The sequence below is a fragment of the Falco peregrinus genome, chromosome Z (genome assembly GCF_023634155.1).
Source record: "Falco peregrinus isolate bFalPer1 chromosome Z, bFalPer1.pri, whole genome shotgun sequence".
In the NCBI taxonomy this organism is placed as follows: Eukaryota; Metazoa; Chordata; class Aves; order Falconiformes; family Falconidae; genus Falco; species Falco peregrinus.
This window is the reverse complement of record NC_073739.1, coordinates 72,713,500-72,737,764: the sequence shown is the minus strand read 5'-3', so window position 1 is coordinate 72,737,764 and position 24,265 is coordinate 72,713,500. Positions and strand designations below refer to the sequence as shown.

Below are 24,265 nucleotides of genomic sequence, written 5' to 3'. Positions count from 1 at the left end.
TCCAGACTGCAGAGTCACACAAACCCCATTTTCAGGATCCATTTCATTCTGTCTTGCTGTATACCAGTAGTGATCAGTAGAAAAACAGTTAACACTAGGGAACAGGAATGCCACAGACAGGAAGGCAAATGGGAAAGCCTGAAAGAACCCATTTGCAAATATGCTTTCTGCCTAGAACAATGTGTTTTCTGCCACAATCAGCAGGGAAGAGGTTAATGCTACGCCAGACTCCACAGCTGCAATGCTGTGGCATCCAACACCCTGCTGCCCCTGACTGAAAGGACCAGAAAATTATGCCACAACATCCCTGAAAAGCAGGGCACATTTCAGGCATTTTGCTGTTCTTTTAACAAGTCTTCAGCCGTTTCTAAAGTTGTGCTGCAGTCTCCCTAAATAACTACGTCCCCAAAAAAATCCACTGAGAAGTGGATGTGCCCGATGCATACCACTGCAAAGCGCTCCCTGACACAAGCCCTACAGAAACATTGCTGTGCTCCCTGTCATTTAGGTGTACACACACTGTGCTGCCTCAGCTTCTGTATGTAACAGATCCCAGACAACTGAACTTTATAGCTGCCAAAATCTTTTCTCTGCAATCAGCTGCACAAACAACACCCTCTACTTTTTTTTTTTTTCTCCCTTGTCTTAAAGTTCTTTCTCTCCTTCTCCTCTCCTCTGTCTCCCTGTATGATCCACAAGTTTGCTAATTTAGCTCATGTTAGGTATCTCACTTGGTTCAGAAGTCATTTGGGTATTTGGGGAGTTATACTTGGGAAAGCTGCTGAGTTTATTTATATCAGTTGCATTATCTGGACTCATACCAAATACAGGCACACTGTACCCTGGAGAATTACCTTCACTTTAGCCTTTATCTCCGTAAAAGAAAGATGAGATTGAAGTGAACAAAGTCCACTTGTGAAAGAGGTAAGGTGTTTATCAATCAGATTTCAGAGCAGTGCTAAAAGGAAACCTCCCGACTTCTTGAAATCCCACCCCCAGATAATCATCTCCCACAGTTACCTAATGTCTTATGCTCCAGTTTTAAAGCTTATTTACTTTTTCATAGTTTTCCAGGTCTTCCCAAGAATGTTAGCCTGCTTGTTCCAAGACGAGCCTGTGATTCCTCATAAACAACTGTAGTCTGAGTGTCCAAAACAGTACTAAGGCAGCTAGAAACAGGACGTGAAGGGAAACCCTAAATCAACAGATCCAGTTGCCAGTTCTTCATTGTGAAAACTAAATCTCACCTAAGAAAAGCAGAGCTGCCTCAGACCAACATCTCTTACCCGCCCCGCCCCCCCCTATTTCCCAGAACTGCCAAATGCAGACATCCAGAGAATAGTATAAGACATGACATTTCCCACTAATTCCTCCCCTGCCTTTTTCAAACTGGGTGGTGAGTGCCTGCTCTATTCAAAGTAAAACCTAAGCCACATTTTCCCATATTTTTCTAATCACTGCTCAATCCTAGGATCTTCTTTCTTTCTCTTTTTCTCCAAGGTAACATCCTGTTACTAATAAACTATAAAAAAAAAAAAAACCAAACTATAAAGTAAGCATATTCAAGTCTTGGTCTTACACTTCAAACCAAACAGACATGCTTTTAAGAGTGGAAATTCCTATTATTTGCTAAATTTCAAACTTTACGCTCCAGACTATGACACTTCAATTTTTCCCTTTGCAACTTCAAGCCTAACATCTGTTTTAGTGATATAACATTCCAGTTCTCTCTACTGATGATGCTCTTCAGCTTTGCATCCTGAGCAAAGTTCATCACATGTTCCTTATTCTTGTCCCATGAGTATCAACCAAAAATTTAAATCAAAGCAGCCCAAGAACAGAGACTTAAGGGACAATGTGAACAGTCTTACTTCTCCCAATAATTTCCCCTCACTTGATATTCTCTCAATTTATGAAGCCAGGAAATTCAGTAGACCTACTTAAAATCTTTTCTGTGGTGTTTACAGTGTTATTGGCTTCTTTCTCTAGTACTCCAGAATAAAAGTTAAGTGTCTTGTCCAGGACCTGTGATACATCTGTCACACCACAATGACACTAGCCCAGCAAGCAGGTTTCCATCACACCAGGAGGTTTCTACTATCTGTTTATAATGGGGTCTGTTACACACACACACCCTGCCACCATCAGAAAACCTCTGCAACCACCAATTACTACCCCTTTGTCCCTAACAGTTTGCATTCAGCTTCCTCTTTTCCACTGACAAATTAGAAAAAAATCAGACAACTATTCTGTAACCAGCCAGATATTACATCCAGAAGAGCAATGAGCAACTTGGATGAGCCACGTCAGCCAAGTTCAACTCCCTTTGTGGTTAATGGGCAGGAGGTGCCGCAGTGCCTAAAGCAGAAATGAGCATGGCTCTTGTCTTGACATTGAACAGAAGAAAGCCAGGTACCACCGACCTGCAACTTGTAACCCCAAGTAATACAGTGCTCTGAAATGCAGAGCCATCATTACACTTGATCTATGCCAAATACTAGAGAGTAAATGCTACATGTGGATACATACCTACCTACCTAGCCACACATTTATCATTAGCCCTCTTAGCTGGATGCAGCTAGGTGGGAAGAAAGGATGAAATGCAGTTCCCAAATGCCTAACATGACTCCTCTCAGTCAGTAACAAAGTGGTGCTTCACCAGTACCATGCAAGTACCTAAATGTATGTCCTGATTTAATTCTAGAGTGGACAAATGACAGTGAAGAATACTATTCAGTTCTCTGTGGCATTGCTACAGATCTAACACAAATAAACAGTTCAATCTACTGCCATGATCAGGTTAAACACCTAAAGGACCTTGTCACCAGGTTAAAAAAAAAAGAAGAAAAAAAAAAAGGGAAAAAAAAAAGGGAAAAAAAAAAAAGGGGGAAAAAAAAAAGGGGGAAAAAAAAAAAAAGGAGGCCCTGAACACTGGTTGGCATTTAGGGTGTTTTTGAGGGCTTTGTGGAGGTTTTCTATTTTGATTTTTTGGTTTTGTTTTGTTTTCAAATCAGATCAGTCTGATCTCCTGACTTGGACAGAAATAGGAACGAAGTCACAAAAATAGCCTGTATGAGGGCTAAGAGTCAGGAATGCCAGTGGCAGACTGACAATTCACAAATTCCTACACTATCAAAATTCATCCACTTTGAGAGTCTGAGCTATTAAGCCTCACGCATTTTTCTGACTTGGACTTTTAAGTCCCCCAAGACTTATCCATTTAGACACTTTGTACATAACTGCATCTCTGTGTTCTACATCTTCTGCATCTTGCATCTTCATACTGTAGCATCTGGATGAATAATGAATTCCCACACAAGTGTTAGTTGGAACTTCATAGTTCAAAGAACAGAAATTCTTAGTAGTGGGGAAACCCAGAACATTCGTCAAAGGATGAAAAAGTCAACTCGGTTTGGCTAGCTCTAGTTTCCATAAAGAAGCACAAACAAAAAACTCGGCTGGTTTACATTTTAATATATCTAATTATCATTCATGCTCTTTACAGAACAGAATTCTTGAGAAGTGTTATGAGAATCAGCGTAACAAGGAAAAGCACCATATAAAGCAACGTTCACAGTCACAACATGAAGAGATCACGCCAAAAGATGCTCTGCTATCTTGCTGGAGGAAGACATGCCCCAGTTGCAGTAACATGGCCAAAAAGGTAACACAACTGGATTGGAGATCATACTCCTTTTTAATGACCGGAGCAATTTAGAGCATCACTACATAACAAATTCGATGGTGTAAAACCTCGCCTATGTAAATAAGTGAAGACAGTGATATGGCATTACATATGGAATCAATTTAATATTAATTAATTATATTACTATTAAATTAATATTAATATTTAATATCACACTCTTTCAATACACCACCACCCATTTTCCTGGAAGACAGTGATTACTACTGCAAGCAGGGACTTTGTGCTCAGTTGTAGCTAATTTATGCTCTCCAGTTTCATTCCCTCCTTAGGTTTGGATTGCCTCCTACGAGAGCAGTAATGGTCATTTAGCTTTATAATTCTCCTTGGCATCCCTCTGCTAAATTCCTACTATTCTCAAATTTTTGAACTCTTCTCCAAAGCCAAGTGAAACCCATTTGCTTATTTGAAAAAGAATACTTAACTGGATAAACAAGTGGCATGTTGTCCCTGTAGCTTAGCTAGCAATAAAATAAGAAACATGCATTTCTCTGTGTAAGGAAAAACCTGTAGTTTTCTAATCTATCCCTTTTTTCTGGCTGTTGGGACTGGGGTCCTACTTTGAAGAAACAGTAGTAGCTTCCTCTGTGCATTTTGATGCAAAAAGAGGTTATATGCACTTGCCATTTTTTGATAAGTATCTGCTACCAGCCTGTAACTACATTGCAAAAAGATACATGGAAAAACTGTCAGCAATTACTGAGCCACTCTGAACTGACACGATGTAAAAACTCTGTCGAGGGAAGAAATGGCTTCTCTCTTCGGTTATAAGTTATTAGGAAAAAAGCAACAGCTGCTGTAAAATGTGTAGGCAATGCAGTTCAAATGCTTTGGTGTCATCCATAGACATGCCAACAACTGTTTAACGCAGATTAACATCGAATGAGGCTCTTTGAGGACAAAGATCAACAAAGGACATCCAGATTTCATATGGAAAACAAAGGCAAAAAGAACTTATTTTTAAAAGAAATCCTTACATCTCATGGCAGCAACAGCAACCAATTCTTGTTTCCTACACCATGCACAACAACCTTCTAGAGAAGGGCATCTATATCAACAAATAGATACAATGAAAAGAATAGAATCACAGAATCATTTGAGTTGGAAGGGACCTAAAAGATCTAGTTCCAAGCCCCCCTGCCACTGGCAGGGACACCTTCCACCACACCAGGTTGCTCAAAGTACTCCAGATGGAGTCTCAGGAGAGCAGAGTAGAGGGGAAGACTCACCTCCCTTGACCTCCTGGCCATACTGCTTTTGATGCAGCCCAGGATACGTTTGGTTTTCTGTGCTGCAAATGCATGTTGCCAGGTTATATTGAGCTTCTCATCAATCATACTGCTGGTTGGTGAAAACCCATTACACACCTTATGCCATAAGGACACAGGAATGGCCAGACTGGATTAAAATGGCCACCCAACACTGTTTTTCACCCTAGCAGAAGGACCCCTGGCAGTCCCAGTGTGAAAAAGAAGTGTTAATAAAGACTGAGAAACACAATATTGTGTCCTTTTTTGTAAATAATAAAATATGTATTTATAAATGTTTGTACAAACATTTAAGGATATAAATAAATAATTTTCCTTGTCAGAATAGGACGACAGAGTAAAGAAGTATTCGCTGACAGCTACTGCAGGAATAGCCAAGTTGGCTAAAGAAACTTAGCTGTGGGAAAGTACAAATGAAATACAGCAATCTCAAGGGCAGTGCTACTTTGGCAGCTGGTACATTATGCCATGCTGCACAGCAGGCAAGGGATGAAAAAATAAAAACACATCAGTGATGCTGCAAAGAGCAGTTTTATTCCGTTCATGATTCAACACTTCATATAAGATACTAGAGTACACTGTCATTGACTAAGACATGAGGCTACTATGCCAACTTTAATTGCCTAGGTAAAACAGGGACTACACATAAGACATCAACTCCAAACATCTGTGAGCACAGTTCACTTAATTATATGAATTAAGTTTGGAAGTGCTTTCCTCTGAGACATTACATTTTCCCTTTCCTGAAGGAACCCGTAGTTGGAAACCTACACACTTAGCCCAGAAAGATCTCCAAATGCTTTCCGCCTCGTGTGCCCTCTGTGAGGCAGGCTGCTGGGGTCCATCAGTTTTATTCCACATACTGCTTTCCATTACACCACACCCCAGCTGGCCTGTCAGCCACTCACCAGCACACTGCACTCCGCTAGAAATGCTTCTTTATATGGCAACTCTGCTAAAGAGAAGGTGTAGTAAAAAATCCACCTTATGAAAAAAACTCTTCCCACCCACATGAGATGCAAGACTCAGCCCTACTCGTACCAAATAATACTTTTTTAGTGTCATACTGGTATATATGACAACACCTGAACTGTCGGTCTCCACTGCAGTTCACAGCAAGGGGTACACAATACATTACCTTCAGATGGAGGTGGAGACCACCAGAACAACCCATGCCTCCTCACTTCTCCTGGCTGAAGCATGGTGTGTTTAGAACATGTGTTTCCTGGCATGCAGGACCAACAGCAGCAGCTCCTTCACCCTGCCTAATCTCACCTCCTGTCTGATGCTTCTCATGCCTGGGATTGCTGCAGCACCAAGCACCAGCATGAGGGCCAGGGAGCATCACAACTCCTTGCTGCTCCACATGGCTGCCCAAACAGATTCAGACACTTAGCTGCCTTCTTGCAGCCCCCTTATACATCAGTGCACCGCAAAACCAGGTGTGCAATACCTACAGACCTTGCTCTACCCTCTGGCCTTTACACAAATTTCAGAACTTACAGCCCAGTAGTGTATTCGTGCCCAGAACGAGAAAGGCTCCATGCCATGAAACAATACACAAAAGAGCAGGGAAGGACAGTGACAGCTTATTCTCCTATTCATGTATGCAAGTACTCTTACTCAAGCTCTTTCTTCATTTAAGTGCCTGCAAGTGGGCAGCGTTGTGGGGGGTCAGAGCAGTCGTGGTTCTGAAATTGTTTTATAGTCAAGAGCACTACGCTGAATTTTAATCTAAACGCACTCAAGTATGCAACTTCCCCATACACAATTATTATTTTATATCTCAAGACACAACTTTTTTAAGTCACTGACAGTATTGTCAGCACAATGAAAATGCTACCTTTTAAAACCAAGTTTTAACCTTAGATGGTCTGGAGGAAAACATGGTAGACATGATGTAGAAAAACTGACCATTTTTGGTTTATTAAAATACATAAGTACCACAGAGCAACACTTCTAGAGAACGTGCAGACACAGTTTTCTTTCACTTAAAGGACCAGAAGAAAAAAAAAATAGCACATGATTTCCTGAATTTATGCTTTATTGTTGTTTTTTTAATTTAAGATGAAGTTTCTAACTATAAACATTCCCAGATAACAACATTCGTCTCCCAATCTTGCAAATACAAATCTGACCCCCTGCAGATTGCAAAAATTATTTGCAATCATTAGATTGCCACCACTATGCAAATCATACACAATTATGCAACATCAAAGACACTATAAATATTTGCACATGTACACTACAATATCATGTCTGTCATTCAGCACTGATGGAAATACAGCTCAAGAGAAAATCCTCTACTTCAGCTGCCCCCATGCTTAAAGTAACAGTCACCTAATCAGGAACTAATTAAACACATTTATTGAGATGGGAACAACTGTTTGGGGTTTATTTTTAAACTACCTGGCCTTCAGAAATATAAAGCTGAGGATTTTTCTGCCAATTAGCATGCCCCCTTAAAAAAACTTGCAGACTGACATCAAATAAAACAATATAATGAACAAACCAGGAGGAATTTTTCCCCAATAATTTCTGTAATTCCAAAAAACTGTTTGCTGGCTTTCATTTTAGGAAGTTATCCAAAATTACATACTGAGCAGCAAAATCCTGAACTAAAATTTAGTTTTGGATCTATCTGAAGTTCTAGTTGAAATTCTAGTATGTGAGCATTTCAAGAAAAGGGTTTTGTTGAGTGATAAAAGTCTCCAGATTAAGTATAGTTAATCTTAAATTACTAGAAGTAATTATTCATAGTATAATTTTTGGCAGGGACATTTTTCTAAAGTGGTACACATGAACTGAATGTAATGGAGTTTGGTAAGGGTGAAATACTACCTAAAATGTCATTCCAGTTCCATAAGTATCCATCAAGGAGATTTACAGTAATACACATTATTTATATTTCTCTTGCTAACACAGAAGCATGGTAATTTTTAACAGAGAGGCTAGTGCAAAAAGAAAATAAACTATGTATCAATTGTTTTTTTGCCAAAAAAAAACAATGCCTTGTCCTCCAATACCTACTCCTCTATTTGCTTGATCTGATCTAATCATGAAGACAGTGGACCTGACTGGGTCTATTTACCTATATATATATATACACACATACCCCTGATTTTTCTATTTAATAAACTCAAACTTGGAGAAAATATGGGGGAATAGAAAATGAAGGTTAAAACCACAGGTACCAAAAATGAAGAAAAACAGTTGCTTGAAGTGTTACCTTCCATTAAGCTCCAGAGCTATGGCCATGTAAACAATACTGTAAAAGAACATGAAGAATTTTTTCCTCATGGTAACTTTTCTTGTGTTTACGTTTTAGATTAAAAATTAGTTTATAGTCAGTTATACATGATATAACACAGCTATAAGAAGTTATTCAGGAGAGTAAGGACAAAGGATCACCACTGAATCCCGAACCTAAGCTGCCAGACAAGAAGCAGAAAGATGTAATTCACTGTTTATTAGTGATAAAACATGTAATGGTGAAGGGGAAAAGGCAGCAGAGAAATAATCCCAACCTTTGCGTATTAAAATGATGGGCTCTGACCTACCCGATACTGTGCAGAAACATGAACGCAAGCTGCCATTTTCATGGGAAAAAAAAATTTGGAGCTATATAAGAAGCCTATCTTAACAGCTGTCCAAAAAAGCTGTTTCAAGTGTTCAGAATGACCAAGGAACAAAAAAATAATGCAGAATATATTATGCCACTGAGCAAACCATCGCAAACACTGTGCTCAGTGTTTGACTGTTCACGGTCTCCTCCAAGACAATAGCTTCAGGAAGCATCAAATGAAGCTGACAAAAAGCTAGTGAAAAAACAAAAGATGCATTTAAATCAATTTTGAAGTGTTATGATTCATAGTAAAGATCCATGTTTCTAGCACCAAGTGACTCAGGGGAGACCAAGAAAGTATGTGAAAGATTAATCCATCTATAGATCCTCAACAAAGAAAACAGACCAATATTAAGAACTTTGATCTGAGTTGAAAAGAGAAGCAAGGACGAACAAAGGGAAGATGTCCTACTGTACTGTTCTTACTCCTCCCTAGATAGTTACTTAGTCATTGCTGGACAGAGGATGCTAGATAAAACAGACATTTACCCTATCCACAGACTCCATTTTGGTCCATGACTGTTCCATATGAGGAAACAGGGTTAACACTGCATCCAAATAAACAGATATTACAGTCTGGACTCAGCAGTTAGAATAGTCTTTGTTTTAAATATATACATTTAAAAATGGAAAAAGTGGAATATGAACAAGAGAAAACTTCAAATCAAAAACAGTGTCTGCAGAAGCCTTTCCTGTGAGTTACAGCTACAATGGATTTAGATCTGCTCTTGCAATTTCCATGCATCTACAAGCCTAAACAGTTTATGAGGGACTTGCTGTTTGCCATGAGAATTGGAACGTAGAATTAATTTGCTTATACATAGCCACTGTTAAGCCAACTAGGGGTTTTTTTTAATGACTACTTATTTTTAAAGTTTGCAATTTCAGATGAGCCTTTCTCCAGAGCACATCCTGGAGCCGTTGTGTATATAAAGTGCACAAATATCCCAGCCTAAATGACTAAATACTTAAATTCTGTTGCAATTTACAAACGGATTGGGGAAGTCCACTACTAAGCACTAGTTTCTGGAATGACCCAATATATTTGGTTATGCCTTGGTAATACCCAATACGCAGAACAACACAGAAGCCTTCCCAGCACACAGCATTAAACCAAGAGCTTTAACCACTGTAACTGTTCTGCTGTGACAGCTATATAGATTTGCCTGTGTGTATATGTAACTGCGCCCTGATGCTGACGCTGCTCAGGAACTGCAGCTGCTCCTCTCTGACAGAAAAAGAGAACTGAAGAGGCAGGACCTGATCTTCAGGCTGCTGGTTTTCAGCTGGCGCCAGAAGCCAGGCTCACACAGCTGCCGGTAAAAGTACCACTAGCCCATCTACCCTCGTAAGTGCAAACAGTAGACCCAGACTACATGCGTCTGTTGTTGACATCACCCATTGCTGTTCACCACCCAACATCCTGCCAATGTCTCCTCAGAACAGAAGCAAGACCGGCTTTTCTTAGTAATTTTCTTTTTTTGAACAGCTAGAAAATAAGGCATGCAATTGGCAAGATTTGTCCCTATTAATGTCACATTACATGCATCACTGACTGAGTATGTAGGAAAGCTTCAGTTCTTCCCCTCTCTTCTGCTCATTATTAATGATTACACACAAAGCATATGCTATGATGGGCAGCAGGTACAGCATGTTGTTAATAGGCAACCAGCGCAAACAATTCCATTTACTTCCAGGCTGGACCTTTCCTTTCAGCACAATGAAAACACATTAAAGAAAAGAAGAAAAAAAGACAGGAAAAAAAAAAAGTTCTATGAACAGCAGAAATATCAAACCTTGTTTCCCTCCAGATTTGCTTCTCACGTGTACCCCATTTCCTCAGTAATTTTCTCCAGTCTCTCCTGACCCCCTCACCATCAGCTGTGCCACAGGCAGCACTGCACCCTGCTCAGCAACAGCTTACAGTTGTGCTGTGCCACTGGTCAACCTGCACATCTTCACCCATCATTTCACGGATCAAAAGTTACCATCTTTACCTGGGATTTATTTATAAGAACTTAATGACTTTGGTATCTGCATTTCTCTTTCAGATTGGGCGGAATTTGGCCAACAACTTCCAAAGAGACTAGTAAAAACAAAGAATAGACCATCTTACAAACTCCACATTATTAAGAATCAAGGAAAAACAGATGTTGTGTGTACTTTTTTACTCCTGGGTTCTGAACTTTTAGACTGAAGTCAAAATGCCACAGTTTCCCCTCAGTAAACACTTTTTATAAAAAACACAACAGTCATGAAACCATAAGACTTTCAGAAAAAAACAGAAAAAAGATATACACAAAGATACATAGAAGATTCATTAAAGAGATGCATGAAAACTGCAAATAGGATTGACAGCTCTGTACACCAACAATATTCCTAAGTAATTAGCAAATAAGCAGGTACAGATTTAAACAAGACTAAGATTTCTTAAAAATATATGAAAAAGTGTCTGTCTCATATTCTCAAAAAATAGTTATTTTAAAGGAGCATTCTAATCTTAGGTACTCCATTCAAATTAGTTCATACTGTCTAAACCTTATTAATGACTGTTCCACTGAAATGTACTAACTGTGTTATAAAAAAATCCAGCCATACTCAGCTTCTGAGCTAACAACTTCAGAGTGGTTAAAGGTGACAAGGCCAAGACCAGGAGCCACAGACACAGCCAGATTCTCATGTATTGAGATCACTGATGAGATTCGTTTGACCTGTCAATTAGAGTATTTTTGCAGACAAAAGACTGGGGGAAGGGAGCTGGCAGATGGATAGTTGAAGTTCAAACACAAAGAAAAGGGATGGATGTTAAAGTACCCCAGCAAATACTAGTCAAAGTTTTAATGATGAATCTGTTGGGGGAAAAACCCAAACAAACAGAAAAGCACCACCATACCCCCTATTTTTGGATCATCTTCCAAAAGAAAAAAAAAAAAACCACACCAAAACTACGCAACACTAGTCAAGCAAGGAGAATACCCTGATATTTATTATTATATAGAGAAAACAGGCAAACCAAGCATGACACAGAACAGATGTATAGGGAACACTGTATCTACTTTCCCCGGAAATTCTTCTGCTCTCAGCATTTTCCATACTACTGTCTAAGAGAAGAAATGCATAGCAGATACACAACAGAGTTACTCAGCAGGTCTTTCCTTCTTCACACATGCCAGAAGAAGCCAAACCACAACATTTAGACTTCAGAAGCTCCACTACATCCAAAGTTGGAGCAACTCCCATGCCCAAGGAAAAGGCTGGCAGCTTGCTTTCATGCCTGCCATTCTCTAAACACCTTATTCCTACATTTCAGTTCCAGTAGATTTATCACCAGGTGGACAAACCATGAGAGGCTGCTGTGGAGATGGCACAAACACCTAAGTAAGACACAACTGGCAGGTAAGGCCATCTGCCATTATTCCAGTGACAAGGAGGACACACCAAGTACTATACTGCAGGGGACTGGCAAAGAAGTGAGAGACTCTCTGAGAGGAAGCAAGGGGAGATGAGTGAAGGGAAAGAGACCCCTGAAGAAGAACTTGTGTATTTGTCTCCAAGTACCCTGGCTCTCAGAATGGAATTCATTCATTTGAGGTAGCACTACATGAAGACACTCCGATTCACATCTTAAAAGTAACAGTCACCAAAAGAGGATGTTTGTCCAAATCTATTCTGGGGCTGTACAATTCCATGTCAGGGATCAGTGCTGAATCCAGTTTCAGGTGGTCACAAGAGCAACTGAAGAAAAGGTTCTGTCTCCCCCTTCCTTAAGTGTATATCTGCACTGCCACATACTTAGAATAATTGAAAAACACTACCATTTGAAGAGATATCAGTTGCAGGTATACCACAAGGGAACGGAAAGACATGGTTGTTTTTCTGAGCTATAGGAATGAAGTACTGAGACTTGCTGTTGACAATGGTCACTTGTTTTGACAGCTTTGTAGAGCTCTGGTAACTACCTTTAACAACAGATTAAAAAACAAATTTTTAATAACCAACAAACCTCATAAAACAGGAGATACACAAGCAGATAAACATCCCTATCATAAGCTTAGTGATCTGTTTTATTTTTCCATTACTTTAGGAGAAAATATTATAGAACTCTTTTAAAGTAAAGATCCCTTTATCCCTAAACCTCATCTAAACACCAAGTACCCCAGCATCCTGACGTAGGCCTTCCACATCCATAGAAGAGGAAAGTCTAAACAGCAGCATTAGACAGCTTTCACAGGGCATACTACCACTGAAGCACTGTTACAGTACCTGCATCGTACTGTCCAACCTGGAACAGATCATAAGATGACAACATGCGGGTCAGCACGGAAAAAGCATCTCATGCTAACTAGAAAAGCTTCCGGGCATGTCGCAGGAGAACAGACCATGCTGAATGCCCCAAAACTGAAGCAAGTCTGAAACAGATAAAGTGCCACTGGCAGATTTTGTGCTACACCAAGTGGACCAGTTTAAGAATATAGGTGACACTTCATAAGTACGTACCAGAGCTCATTCATAGGCTTCATATAATAGTGATATCCTGCAATAAGGAGAACAGTTACATCCAAGCAGCCTTCAGCCGCCATTCTGCTTTTCAGTGACAAACTTGCCACATGGTCATGGGAGACACAGATCTGCCCAGACAGGTCCCACCCAGAGCATCTCCCACCAGCTACCATGTAAAGAGAGATGGTCGTACAGCCACCAATTAAGCGTTCACAGAGGGCTGCCCTGGCTGTGGCTGAGCACAGAGAGAACGGAGGTGGGGGAAGCCTTTCAAAAATCCTGGGCACAGCAGCAGACTTGATTGAGTTTTCTACAGATTGCCAGGGTATAGAGCAGCTACCAGGCTTGGTGTGTATGTCGTCACTGCTAACAAACGGTGGTGTTCTGTAGTAGCTGGATTTCGGGAGGGGGAATAAATAAGCAGTGCTTCATGGCTTTGTACTTCATTGTTGTTGCCTGGGCAGCAGACAACACCACCGCTTCTCAAACGCAGATGGCCATGAGCATGAGGATGGAGGCAACCCTCTGACCAGCTGGAGACAGCCAAAGCACCATCTGTCCACAGTGCTATGCAGGCCCAGCAGGTCACCAGGTACAAGTGTTCTCAATTTCCGTACTAATGTCCTTCCATTCTTCTGTCATTTCCATGCCAATGCCTGTATAGCCTTTGAAGATAAAAGTATTACCAGAAGCAACTGCCGATTGACAGCTCTACACTGTAAACAAGTGTCAAGGAAACAAAGCCTTAATGATGCTCTGTCATCTAAAAATACTATAAACAATGTCTGTGTTACTGAGGAATAAAAGAGGGCCTTGTTCCTAATGAAGAGGATAGACTATCAGAGAAAAATTCACTTCCCAGTCCTATAGGACTCAGTGCATAAACCTAGGGTATTCATTCAACTTCACTGAGCTTTGGATCTTGCCAGTCCCACTGAGGGGACAAGCTGACACTACTGCAGTGACACAAGGGATCTCAGAACTAACAAACAACTGAGAATTAAGGCATTGGTGCTTGGAAAAGTTCATTATAAATCTTCTGTGGAAGGCACCGCAGAAACATAAAGCATTATTAGAGGTGTGCCCTACACAGCCTGCCAAGACAAATCCAAATATTAACGCCACCAAGACAAAAATTAAACTATTTCTCCCCTTTACCTCCTCTTGGAAACCTTCCTGTATTTAATAGATTTTTATGCCTGCTCTCTTCCCAAGTGCTACAGTTTGATCGGTTTCTGGTGTTCCAGTAGTGACTTCCTCTCTGGGGTTTCCTCCTCTGTGACCCAAAATAAACAGCAAGGTCTGCCCACCACTGTTCCCCTGTTAATCCATGCATTATTTTAGAAGACCCAGAAGTGAAAAAGACTCAATTAGACAACTGACTCAAAGAAGAGACAGAGCTTACAATATCATGTTCTTCAACCTGTTGAGAAGGTCATGACCTATTTAGCATGAAAGGGAAACAAAGATACCATAAGGTGTTATAGAAAATTATATTTGGAAATCACAGCTTAGTTCCTCCAGATCTCTGCTACTTTGTCCTCTTTATCCTCTCATCCAATTCTGCCCAAATACCTTTATAAATCTAGCCGTTTCCATATATATTTCTGATAATAGTAACGTTTACATTTTTAAAAAAGAATAAATGTCACACAACAAAAATGTCCCCACCATTCTGAAATCTCAAATCTGTCACTATTATTCCCCTTGCAGGCTATTTTGAGAACTTACAAATATATAGGAAAAATGAAATTTGTAAGTTATCAGCGTATGTTGTTTTCCAAACAACTAAGGAAATGCTGCCACTCCTAAGTATGATAACATTCTAGCCAAAAAAGCAACATAGTGTTAACCTGGAGAAGCACTGATGGCAAAAAGCTGTTTCCCACATTTTAAAGGTGTCACTTTTTCAATCATTCATCAATATGATTTAGTCAAACAGGTGCCTTTCTGAAAACCACATCTCAACACCATCCACTTGACTTATGCAGAAGAAACTTGATTCTGAAGAACGTCATGAATGAAAATGAATAGCGAGAGTCATCTCTTTGCTACATGAGTGATGCCCATTTAATGCCAATGGAAGCAGGCATATAATTCAAAGTAAAAACACAAGGGAGAGTGAAATCCATTTCTAGGTTTTCTATACTTCCAGTGCTGTGTGTGAGTGATCTTTACAACAGAACACAAATCTACAGCACACACCTTTCTTTTGTTCTTATACGCTGCTATTATCCTGGAAATTCAGGAACTTTCAAATACGACCCAAATGCATGAGAGGACGTCATTCCAGAAAGAGGACTAAAACTAGGATTCCCTTCCCACAGGCATCTTTAAGATTTTGTTTCATCTCACTTCAGTCAAAAAAAAAATATTTTTTTTTGGAGGTGACGCATGGCATTACAAATGACGACATATTCGTCAGCAAATCAGTTGGACAAAATTACAAGATAACATTTCAACCACTTTCCACTAAAAATATCAACAAAAGGGATATTCCAGTAAAACATATTTATTTAATCACATCAGTGTTTTTCTGTATTATAAAATTTGTTTACCAGCTCCTGTTATTAAGAAAGCTAAAAATTAGCAGTTTAGGGATCAGACACTTTCCTGTCACTTGTTAGGATGGTAAACTGGTGCCTCACTTAGCTTACTAAAGACCACCAAAAAAAAAACCAACCCAAAAAAACCCCCAAAAACAACAAACCACAGCTGTTTAGCATTTTATAATGAGCTGTCAAGCCAAAATGACATCAGAAAAAGAACATCACTAACATTCACATTCCCCATACGTGAAGGCTAAGACATTGGTTCTTACCAACTCTTGGGTTATGAGGCTTGAGCACATCAGTACTCTGCCAGCTTGCCAAAGTGGGATGAGGAGCTAAATTGTATTGGGACCCATCTGCCAAAGCACACACTCAGACACGGGTCCTGACCCAGGCTGTCACAGGTGAGGAGGACCTGTGCAGCAGCCACTGCTGCCAAAGCCAAAGCATGAAGCTGGGAAGCTGGCACCTTTCAACCACACTGTTCTGATATCTTCCTCTTCTACCCCTCTCAGCCCCAAGCCCTTTATCAATTCATCCTGTGCAATTCACTATTTAATATAACTCTTTTTATCACGTAGTTTAGAATTAATGTCCTACAGTAAACAAACTTAAAATTTCTCCTCGTGGGATAGGTTTTTAGTGTCTCAAATAAGTTGTTCTAATTCCATGGTGGTTATCTGTTCTCAGTTCCCCTTCCCTCATTCATAAGAATAAACAGAAAAATTATTTTCATGGAGAAACACAACACATCCCAGAAAGAAAAAAGTAAAAAGCAGAAATAGTAAGGTGCTGAAGAGCAAGAGACTGGATATCTCCAGGATGGAAACGATTTACTATTAGCTCAGGAAACAGCAGACCATCACAAACAGTTTCAGAAAAGTCAGGTTGTTATCCTGAAAACCAGACTGTATTTCTCAGTGCTGGCAAAACTATTCATTAATAAATGTTTTCATATGACACTTGATCTTTCGGAAAACTTCCAGGGGAAAGGCAAGGTAAATCACCCTTCCTCAGCTTGTGGCTGAGGAATTAAAGAGATTGAGACTCAACTCTTAAGGCAAACTCTTCAGAGCAGTGACCTCTGAACTTCAAAAATAATCACAAGATAAACATCATGGTTTTCCCCAAAGGTCACTTTCAACCTAAACTAATTTATGATTCTGTATTTTCAAAGTTTCATTTTGGGGTGGGAGAGAAACCAAACCAGGACAGTACTTTCCTGATACAAGTGTTTTGTCAAAGAGAAAGAATCCCCAAGCCTGTATTCTAGCAAACATTGTTTCGAAAACCGCCAAATCAAAGTAAACCTCCAGAACTTTGTAACTCAAATGAAAGGATCACTTTTAAGGATATTACCATGCTGAATTTAAAATGTAATTTGAATTGTGGTTTTTTAATCCTTGTTGCAGACTAAATACTTCAGGAGGCATAATTAAGGTCTCGCACCTCATTTTCAAGTTCTCATCCTAATGAAAACTAACAAAGATATTCTGGTAAAGCACAAGACAAATCAACCAAAGGAACTACTTGTATCATCATATCTCCTTTTCCTTACTGACCCTGATGACCATAACGCATTTCAAGGAAGTTTGGATAAGTTGGTCCCCACTGGAAGAATTACTTAGACAATCCCTGATCTTCATGCCTGTGGGACTGAAGCTCCTGACCTCAAGCAAGTTTGTTTCTCCAGGCAATATGCCAGAAGTGTTATCGGCCCTTGTGTAAGATTCCAGAGCTTCCCATTTCATCTACATCACAGCTGTCTTCATGTTGCTTTTCATATACTGCCAAGACACTTCTGTATACCAATCTTCCAAAGCTTCTGAAAGCTTCATACTTCTCAATAGCAAGGCACACACTTTGATATTGACAAGTTGGCAAGGAAAGGATGTACTTTACACTCACCTTGGTGTTTAGTTTAGGCTCAAAAACGAGCCTGAGATGCATTGACCAAAAGTCATCAGTGCACTGGTCTATGCACTTTCAATTACTATCATACAAATGATTGAGTGCCAACACTGAAGAACTGAGGCACTAGAGCACATGCATGCTGCACACGTTTCATCACCTCTGCCTGTATACTCTGCAAACCCTTTGTGTTTTGCCTCTCGTAGATTACATGTGCCATTCTGCCCAGCTCTCAGCATCCACTTCAAATTCAGGCAGTTTGTCTCTCCTTTCTCTCCCTGACAAGATAGGTTCAGCCTTATCCTCTAGAAATAAAAACCTAAGCTACAGTGGTGCTAAAAAACAAAGCACAGCAAAAATAAGGTTTCCACCTCTTTGTCTCAGTCTGAACCACAGCCTATTGAGAAATGTGAGACTTCAGGCTTCAGCCTTAGAAGTGCTCTTCTGAATGAGGGATGCCTAGAAGTGGTTCAACTTTGAATTTAAAGCTCTGGCTAAGGCTGCACCTCCCCCACCCTTATTTCTGAAGTTGCAGTGCAGTTCTGAAGCTAATCTCCCAGTTTTCCCAAACTACCATCAGTTGGTTTGATTTGCAGAGCAGTTTTGGTACACTTGAGATACATTCCTTTTAGAGGAAACTAAACCAGAAGCTCATATCCAGATGCATAGCAAAGGCATGCCAGCTACTAATGGGATCAAAGCAATTATGGATATTTGGATGGCTTCAAGCTGTATGAATGATAGAGATGTTAAGATCAGGCCACCAGAAAATCTAGCAAGAAGTAAAACTGGGTGTCCACAACAACTTCTGACCTTCTGATTCTCTCTTCCAAAAATTGAAATGACACCCACAGTACTAAACTGATTATTTCAGAGCATTATGCCAGCAAGGCATCATGTTAGATCATCCAGTTCCTTACCAGGCATATTCATACACCAGTGCTGTAGCTCAGTTCTAATGACACCAAAATTAGCTCAGAACCCCAGTAAAGGTCACATCACTTACCAGGCCATTGCAAGTGCTGATTGCTGCTGTCCCACTCCTGGAACCTGGCTGCCACACTGTGCCAATGAAGTGGCAAGGAACTCCTGGGCGAGCTGCAATCTTCGCACTAGTGTAGTTGCCATGTCTCCTTTCTACTATGTAGTTATGGGAAAGAAGTCCCACGTGGACAGTCAAGTTAAAAAACAGATCCTTCTCCTTGTGGTTAATTTTATAATATATCATGTTTTCCTTTTGGCTGAGATCTTCCCTCTTCCTCATGTTTGAAATGTGATGGTGTAAATTAAAAGAAAGAAAATGGCCGCTTGCATCTACTCTTGCTGGATCAACCACATGGTATTCTGGCAAGGTCTTGATAAATTGCTCTGTAGGGAAGGGGGGAAAAAAAAGAAGCAAAACTAAGGTGAGTGTTAGTCTGTTCAGATCTTGCATGATTTAAAAGGGAAACTCAAAAGTGACTGCAATTCACCACACCATCCTACTGACACAAAGGCAGGCAGTGCACAGACCACAATACAATCCTTATTTGGGCTTTCTACTCTCCTGTTATAACACACAATTTAGAAGTTAAACATCCTTCTTTTCAAATATTTCGCCACCATTCATATAAGAGATTGACTGTCACACACACATTCTTTCTCACTCCCACAAAAGCTGGGAACCCTCCCTGTTCTAAGTCCCCAGCATCCTCACACTTCCAGAAAGCTGAAGCAGGAGACAGAGCCTTACAAATACAGATGGGTGAAGGGAACACTACTAACTGGTTTTATAGGCTGCAGCAATAGCACATCAGTAGCATCAGCATTAGCAGATGTTGCAGCATAGGAGGGAATTTTAAAGAAGGGTTTAAAGGGGAATGAAGTAACTGTGCCCTTTTGTATAAGAGATTCCAACCAGCATAACATCGGACATCTTATCACTTGTCAGGATCTAGCAGGGGAAGAAAGCGTTACTGGCATTCCTGTGTCTGCTATGATACAGAACAAACAACACCTGTTCTCAATATTTTTTTCTAAATTAGTGTAAAACTCAAAAGCCCCAAGCAAATAACATAAATCCACATAAAACACAGTCCCTAAGTACTCCTACCCTAAGGGCCAGATCTTCCACTGGCGTACTTGACTTAAGCGCAAGAAGTCACAGTCTGAACATATTTCATCAAAAATAAATTGTGAGAACACATGTCGTTCCAGCTCCTCCTTCCCCAGGGCTTTCTTCATTCCCAAAGTCCCAGCCACTTATACATGAAGTGATTACACTTCATTCATTAATTAAGCTGGTTAACCAAGCAATTAGCCTACTCTAGGTACTTCCAAAACGATTCACTCCTCCCTAGGACTGGTAAAACAATCCTTCTAGAGACACTTATCTCTCCACTGCCTGCACCTTCAAAGCCACACAGGCTAAGCCAAGCCCAGACAGATAGGTGTCTGGATCTGTCCCCTTTGGGAAGGAACATACCTACTCTGTCCTCATTAGCTGCTCCTGCTTCTTTGGACCCTTGAGACACGTGCACTGAAACACTCCCAATTCAAAAAAAGCCAAAACAACACAAAACTCTCAGTTCCCAGCACATAGACAAAACTACGTGAGAAATCTTGCCTTGCCTTGGTAGCACCTTTGTTTCAGAAGTAAGCTTATTCTCATACACTGATGCATACTGATTTCTTTGTACACAAGCCTTCCCACCAGCCTGCCATGACTTTGTGCCTCTGTAGGACAAGCCGCAGCAGTGGGCTTTTAGATCTCACCTGCCACAGTGGCAGATCTCGACAACACAGCAACTAACACCTGGCACAAGTTCTGAGAAACATCTGCCCTTGTCCACATAAGTACAGCAGGGAGTGCGACACTGAAAACTCAGTCCACACTTTCACACCTGCAGCATACACAGCCTGTAGATAGCACAAAAGGTGCAGCTGCCAGAAGTTTAGCAGCAGAAATCAAACTTGAGGTCCCCCCTTCCTCACGCTCCAGACTGAAGCAAAAAAGAGGCAGAAAGGCGGCAGGGGAAACACCCAAAAATATGGCTTACCTGCAGAAGCTGAATTATAAGACTTCTGAAAAGTCCCACTCCCTATATGGCACCAGCAAAGAGAACACTGCAAGACCAGGCCCCCATTTCTATGGTTTTCAGCACAACTCATGAAATAATTGAATTAAATGCCTGAAGGAAACTTACTCGTTTGCTGTCACTATGAGGTTTGCCTCTGCTTGATGTCTTGAGCTTAATTTGTTGTGGCTTAACTGTTAAACTCCATGCAAGACCCAAGACTTGCAGTTTTGGACTTAAGCTATTCAAGGAAGTTTTTTATTTCATCACTACAGTAATTAGTGTGTAGAGGTTAAAGCATATTAGACAATACAACCAGTAAAAGGGAAAATAATGCCTAAGCATCCAGTGGCAACAAGATTATCAAAGCAGAGAAGTCTAACTTCTTCCACCTGCTCCTTAAATACTGATTTCTGAATGCTAGTCACTGGCATTAGAGAGGAGAATTATGCTGCATTAATAACATACCATAATATAACTGCAGAAATTAATTATTAAAAAGTATATTAAATATATAGTATTAAAGCATATTTAAAAGATCAGAGGGAATAAGATTACCACACAACGAAGTTTAGCAAAATGAGGCTAAAGATATTTCTGCAAGTAATCACTATCAGTGTCATCTAGACTGTAGGGTAGAGGTTAGTGAAGGCAACCCTACTAAGAATTATTTACTGAGGTCTGCATTAAATCTAACATACTGCTTGGCTTTTCTAGCTGGAGAAAAGTCTAAAACAAAGACAAGCACTACAACTCTGATGATACCTTTCTACCCTTCTAGGAAAAAAAAATAACGCTCAACTAAGATGGCAGAGGCAACAAACAGAAAAACTTGATACACACAACCCAGACTGCAGAAGAATACGTATTCTTCAACACTGACTGACTCAGCTTTCCTAAAGTAATAATTAATTCATATTAAAACACCACAGGTACCCATAAAACTTAGTGCCAACAAACACTACATGGAGGGAATCTATCGCAGTGCCACTGACAAACCTTGAGGCTGGCATGTCACAGCATCCCCCTTGACCACCTAGAACACTCTCCACTCCAGGGAAGCCTTGCCTGTTGAGGGGCACGGCTCAGGATTTATAGTCCAGGAAAGGGAAGACTTCCCTGGGCAAACTGTGTAGCTTCAGAGAATGTTCTGTCTTTCTACAACTGCAGCCTGAGTGTGCTGACTTCCATCGATGCCATGTGCAAGACCAGAAAATCACACTGAGCAGGACACATTCAAGTCAGTACTTTGCCTTGCAACCACAGTGTTCACACAGGCCCTTCTGGGCACATGGGACAAGCAAGGTCCAGGCCCTTCACGCTTGTCTGAAGAGTCTAATTGTTTAAGTTGCTGGAGAAACCTTCCTTGCAGACTCTCCTAATTCTGCATCATTGAAAACATCTGATAATATTCAAAGCCACTGCTGTCTGTTCTGCTGCTCCTCTGTGGATTCAAACTCACGACACGTGGCAAAGAACTGCCTATATTAAGAATGGCTGTACACAAAGTGAATAAACTTGGATAAAGAGAAACACACGGTCTGTCACACGACAGGAAAAGCACAATTTCTTTTAAACAGATAACACATTTTCTGACAAAATTCCTTTAAGATGTGACACATCATAACTCGCCATTGTTTCATCTCCATCTTAATAGTTCACCTATATCTGCCTCTCAGACCCTCTGGCTTGTTTTCAAATAATTCCTTGGGATAAGAAATAGTGTTGCTCATCTCTGGATGAACTGCCTTCCCAAGCCAAAGAAAGGCTCTGTACCCAGGGAACACCCTGAGCTCCAAAGCCCCAAAGCAGCGAGCAGGCCTTCAACGTTCAGCATGGGCATCCTTAACTGTCCTATCTGCCACACTCGTGGTGGATGTGGAGGGAGCACAACACTTAACAGTCACTTCAGCTATGCAAGATACAAATTTTAGTCCTTCACACTTAGCTCTGCATTCAATCTTCTGTCGCAAAAAATTAGCCGAATTTTGAGCTGTCCCTTTGCACAAAGCTATTTGCAAACTCTTGGAAAAACCTAGGCTTTTCATGCCTAGAAAGTTAAATTAATTCTGAATTCATTTCCAAATGCCTGACAATTAAACAGCTACTACATGTTAACAGAGCCATCTCTGTTCTGTCCCATGCAGAGTCACAGGAATGCAATGATTGTTTGCATTCTCTTTAAATGAATCCAGCAGGAACAAACTTCAGGATAATTGTTCACTTTTCAGGCAGCTTGTTTAACCACTTTTTCCTTCCACCATCTCTGAGGGACACAGTGCTCAAGCTCTTCCACTGACAGTACCAACAGCTGTTAACTGTTGCCCCTGGAAGGTTTTCAGGAAAGAAGTTTTTCTCCCACGTTTTCAGGTCTTCTACCACCAGGCAGAGTCTTCCAGCTAACCACAATTTCTCTCTCTTGGGAGTGGCTTCTCTGGTTTTACTTAAGCAACAGGATAAAATTCCCGAGTTACTCTCCCCCAGGGAGACGTGCAGCCGGTACCAGCCAGGGCAATGAAGTTAATCCACCTGGGGCAGCGCCTCAAGAGACAACTCCTTGCAGATGAAGCCCTGCTTTCAGCTTACCATCCTCACTGAATTTTAGTAACTCACAGGGGGTTTCATACCCTGATAACACCCATCCTTCTGTGGCTTGTGCTGCTGCAGTACAGAAGTGATAATTTGTTTTAAACAAGCAAACAAAAAACAATCAGGGCGGTAAACTTTTCCAGTGCAGCAATGCAACAGGATTCCTGTATTTAGAGATGTCTCTTAACGAGAAAGGCGAGTGAAACCCAAGATTTAGCAATACCTTCACCTACACAGCGCAACTGCATGACTTCCGAAGAGCAGCTGGAAGGCGCAGCCGGAGCCGTGCCCCCCCGCCCCCCCCGCCGAGCCGAGCCCCGCGGTCCGGAGCCGCCGGCCGCGGGCAGCGCTGCCAACTCGCACCCCGCCGGGGCGCGGGCACGGCGCCGACGCCGGAGCGGGGACAGCGGGGTCGGTACACGGCGCCTCGCCGCCTTCACCGGGCCGAGCAGCGCCGAGGAGCCGCGGCGCGGCCGGCCGTGAGACCACCCGCGGCGGCCGCCCTCCCCTCACGCCGTGCCCCGGGGAGCTCCCCGCACCCCGCCACTGACCTTGCCTCCCGTCGGGGAAGAGGGGGCCGCCGGCCGGCGGGGCCCAGCCCAGGCTGGGCGCTTGGACGTGGAGGACGAGCAGCCAGAAGGAGACGTGTGCCGCCCGGCTCGGCGGGACACATGGCATGGTGCGGGCGGGGAGCTGCCGAGCGGGGCGCCGCGACCGCCGACGCCTAGCCGGGCTGCCGCATGGCCGGGCGGCGGGGCAGCGGCGGAGCGGCCTCCCGGCGCCTCCCGGACACAGGCGCCGCTCCCCAGAGGGGCTGCGCGGGGCCGTCCCGGTGTCTGGTTTCTGCCGGCGGAGGAGCGGAGCGCGGTGGGGAGGGAGCCGCCGCCGGGAGCCCCCGCCTCGGACCCGCCGGGGTTAACGCGCTGGAGCGAACCGGGCCGGGCCAGCGGGGAGGGGAGGAGAGGCCGCCAGCGGGGGCTTCCGCCCTCCACGGCGGCAAAGGTGGGGCGTGAGCCCCGGCGGCCCGCGGGGAGGGCCGTCCCGCTGGAGGCGGCCTCCCC

The 24,265-nt window shown here is 42.0% G+C and overlaps 1 protein-coding gene across 2 annotated transcripts in view; it reads right to left on the bottom strand.

Moving 5' to 3' along the window:
* The window catches only part of ADAMTS12 (ADAM metallopeptidase with thrombospondin type 1 motif 12), a 162,306-nt gene extending 138,041 nt beyond the window's left edge, over window positions 1–24,265 (bottom strand). The window contains exons 1-2 of one of the 2 annotated variants that reach the window (XM_055790698.1): window positions 23,756–24,265; window positions 18,566–18,927 (exon numbers count right to left, since the gene is read on the bottom strand). In XM_055790698.1, coding sequence (XP_055646673.1) covers window positions 18,566–18,927; window positions 23,756–23,882 — 489 coding nt within the window. In that variant the 5' untranslated portion in view covers window positions 23,883–24,265. The remainder of the gene's footprint in view (window positions 1–18,565; window positions 18,928–23,755) is intronic. The other variant, XM_055790697.1, reaches the window with a different exon arrangement.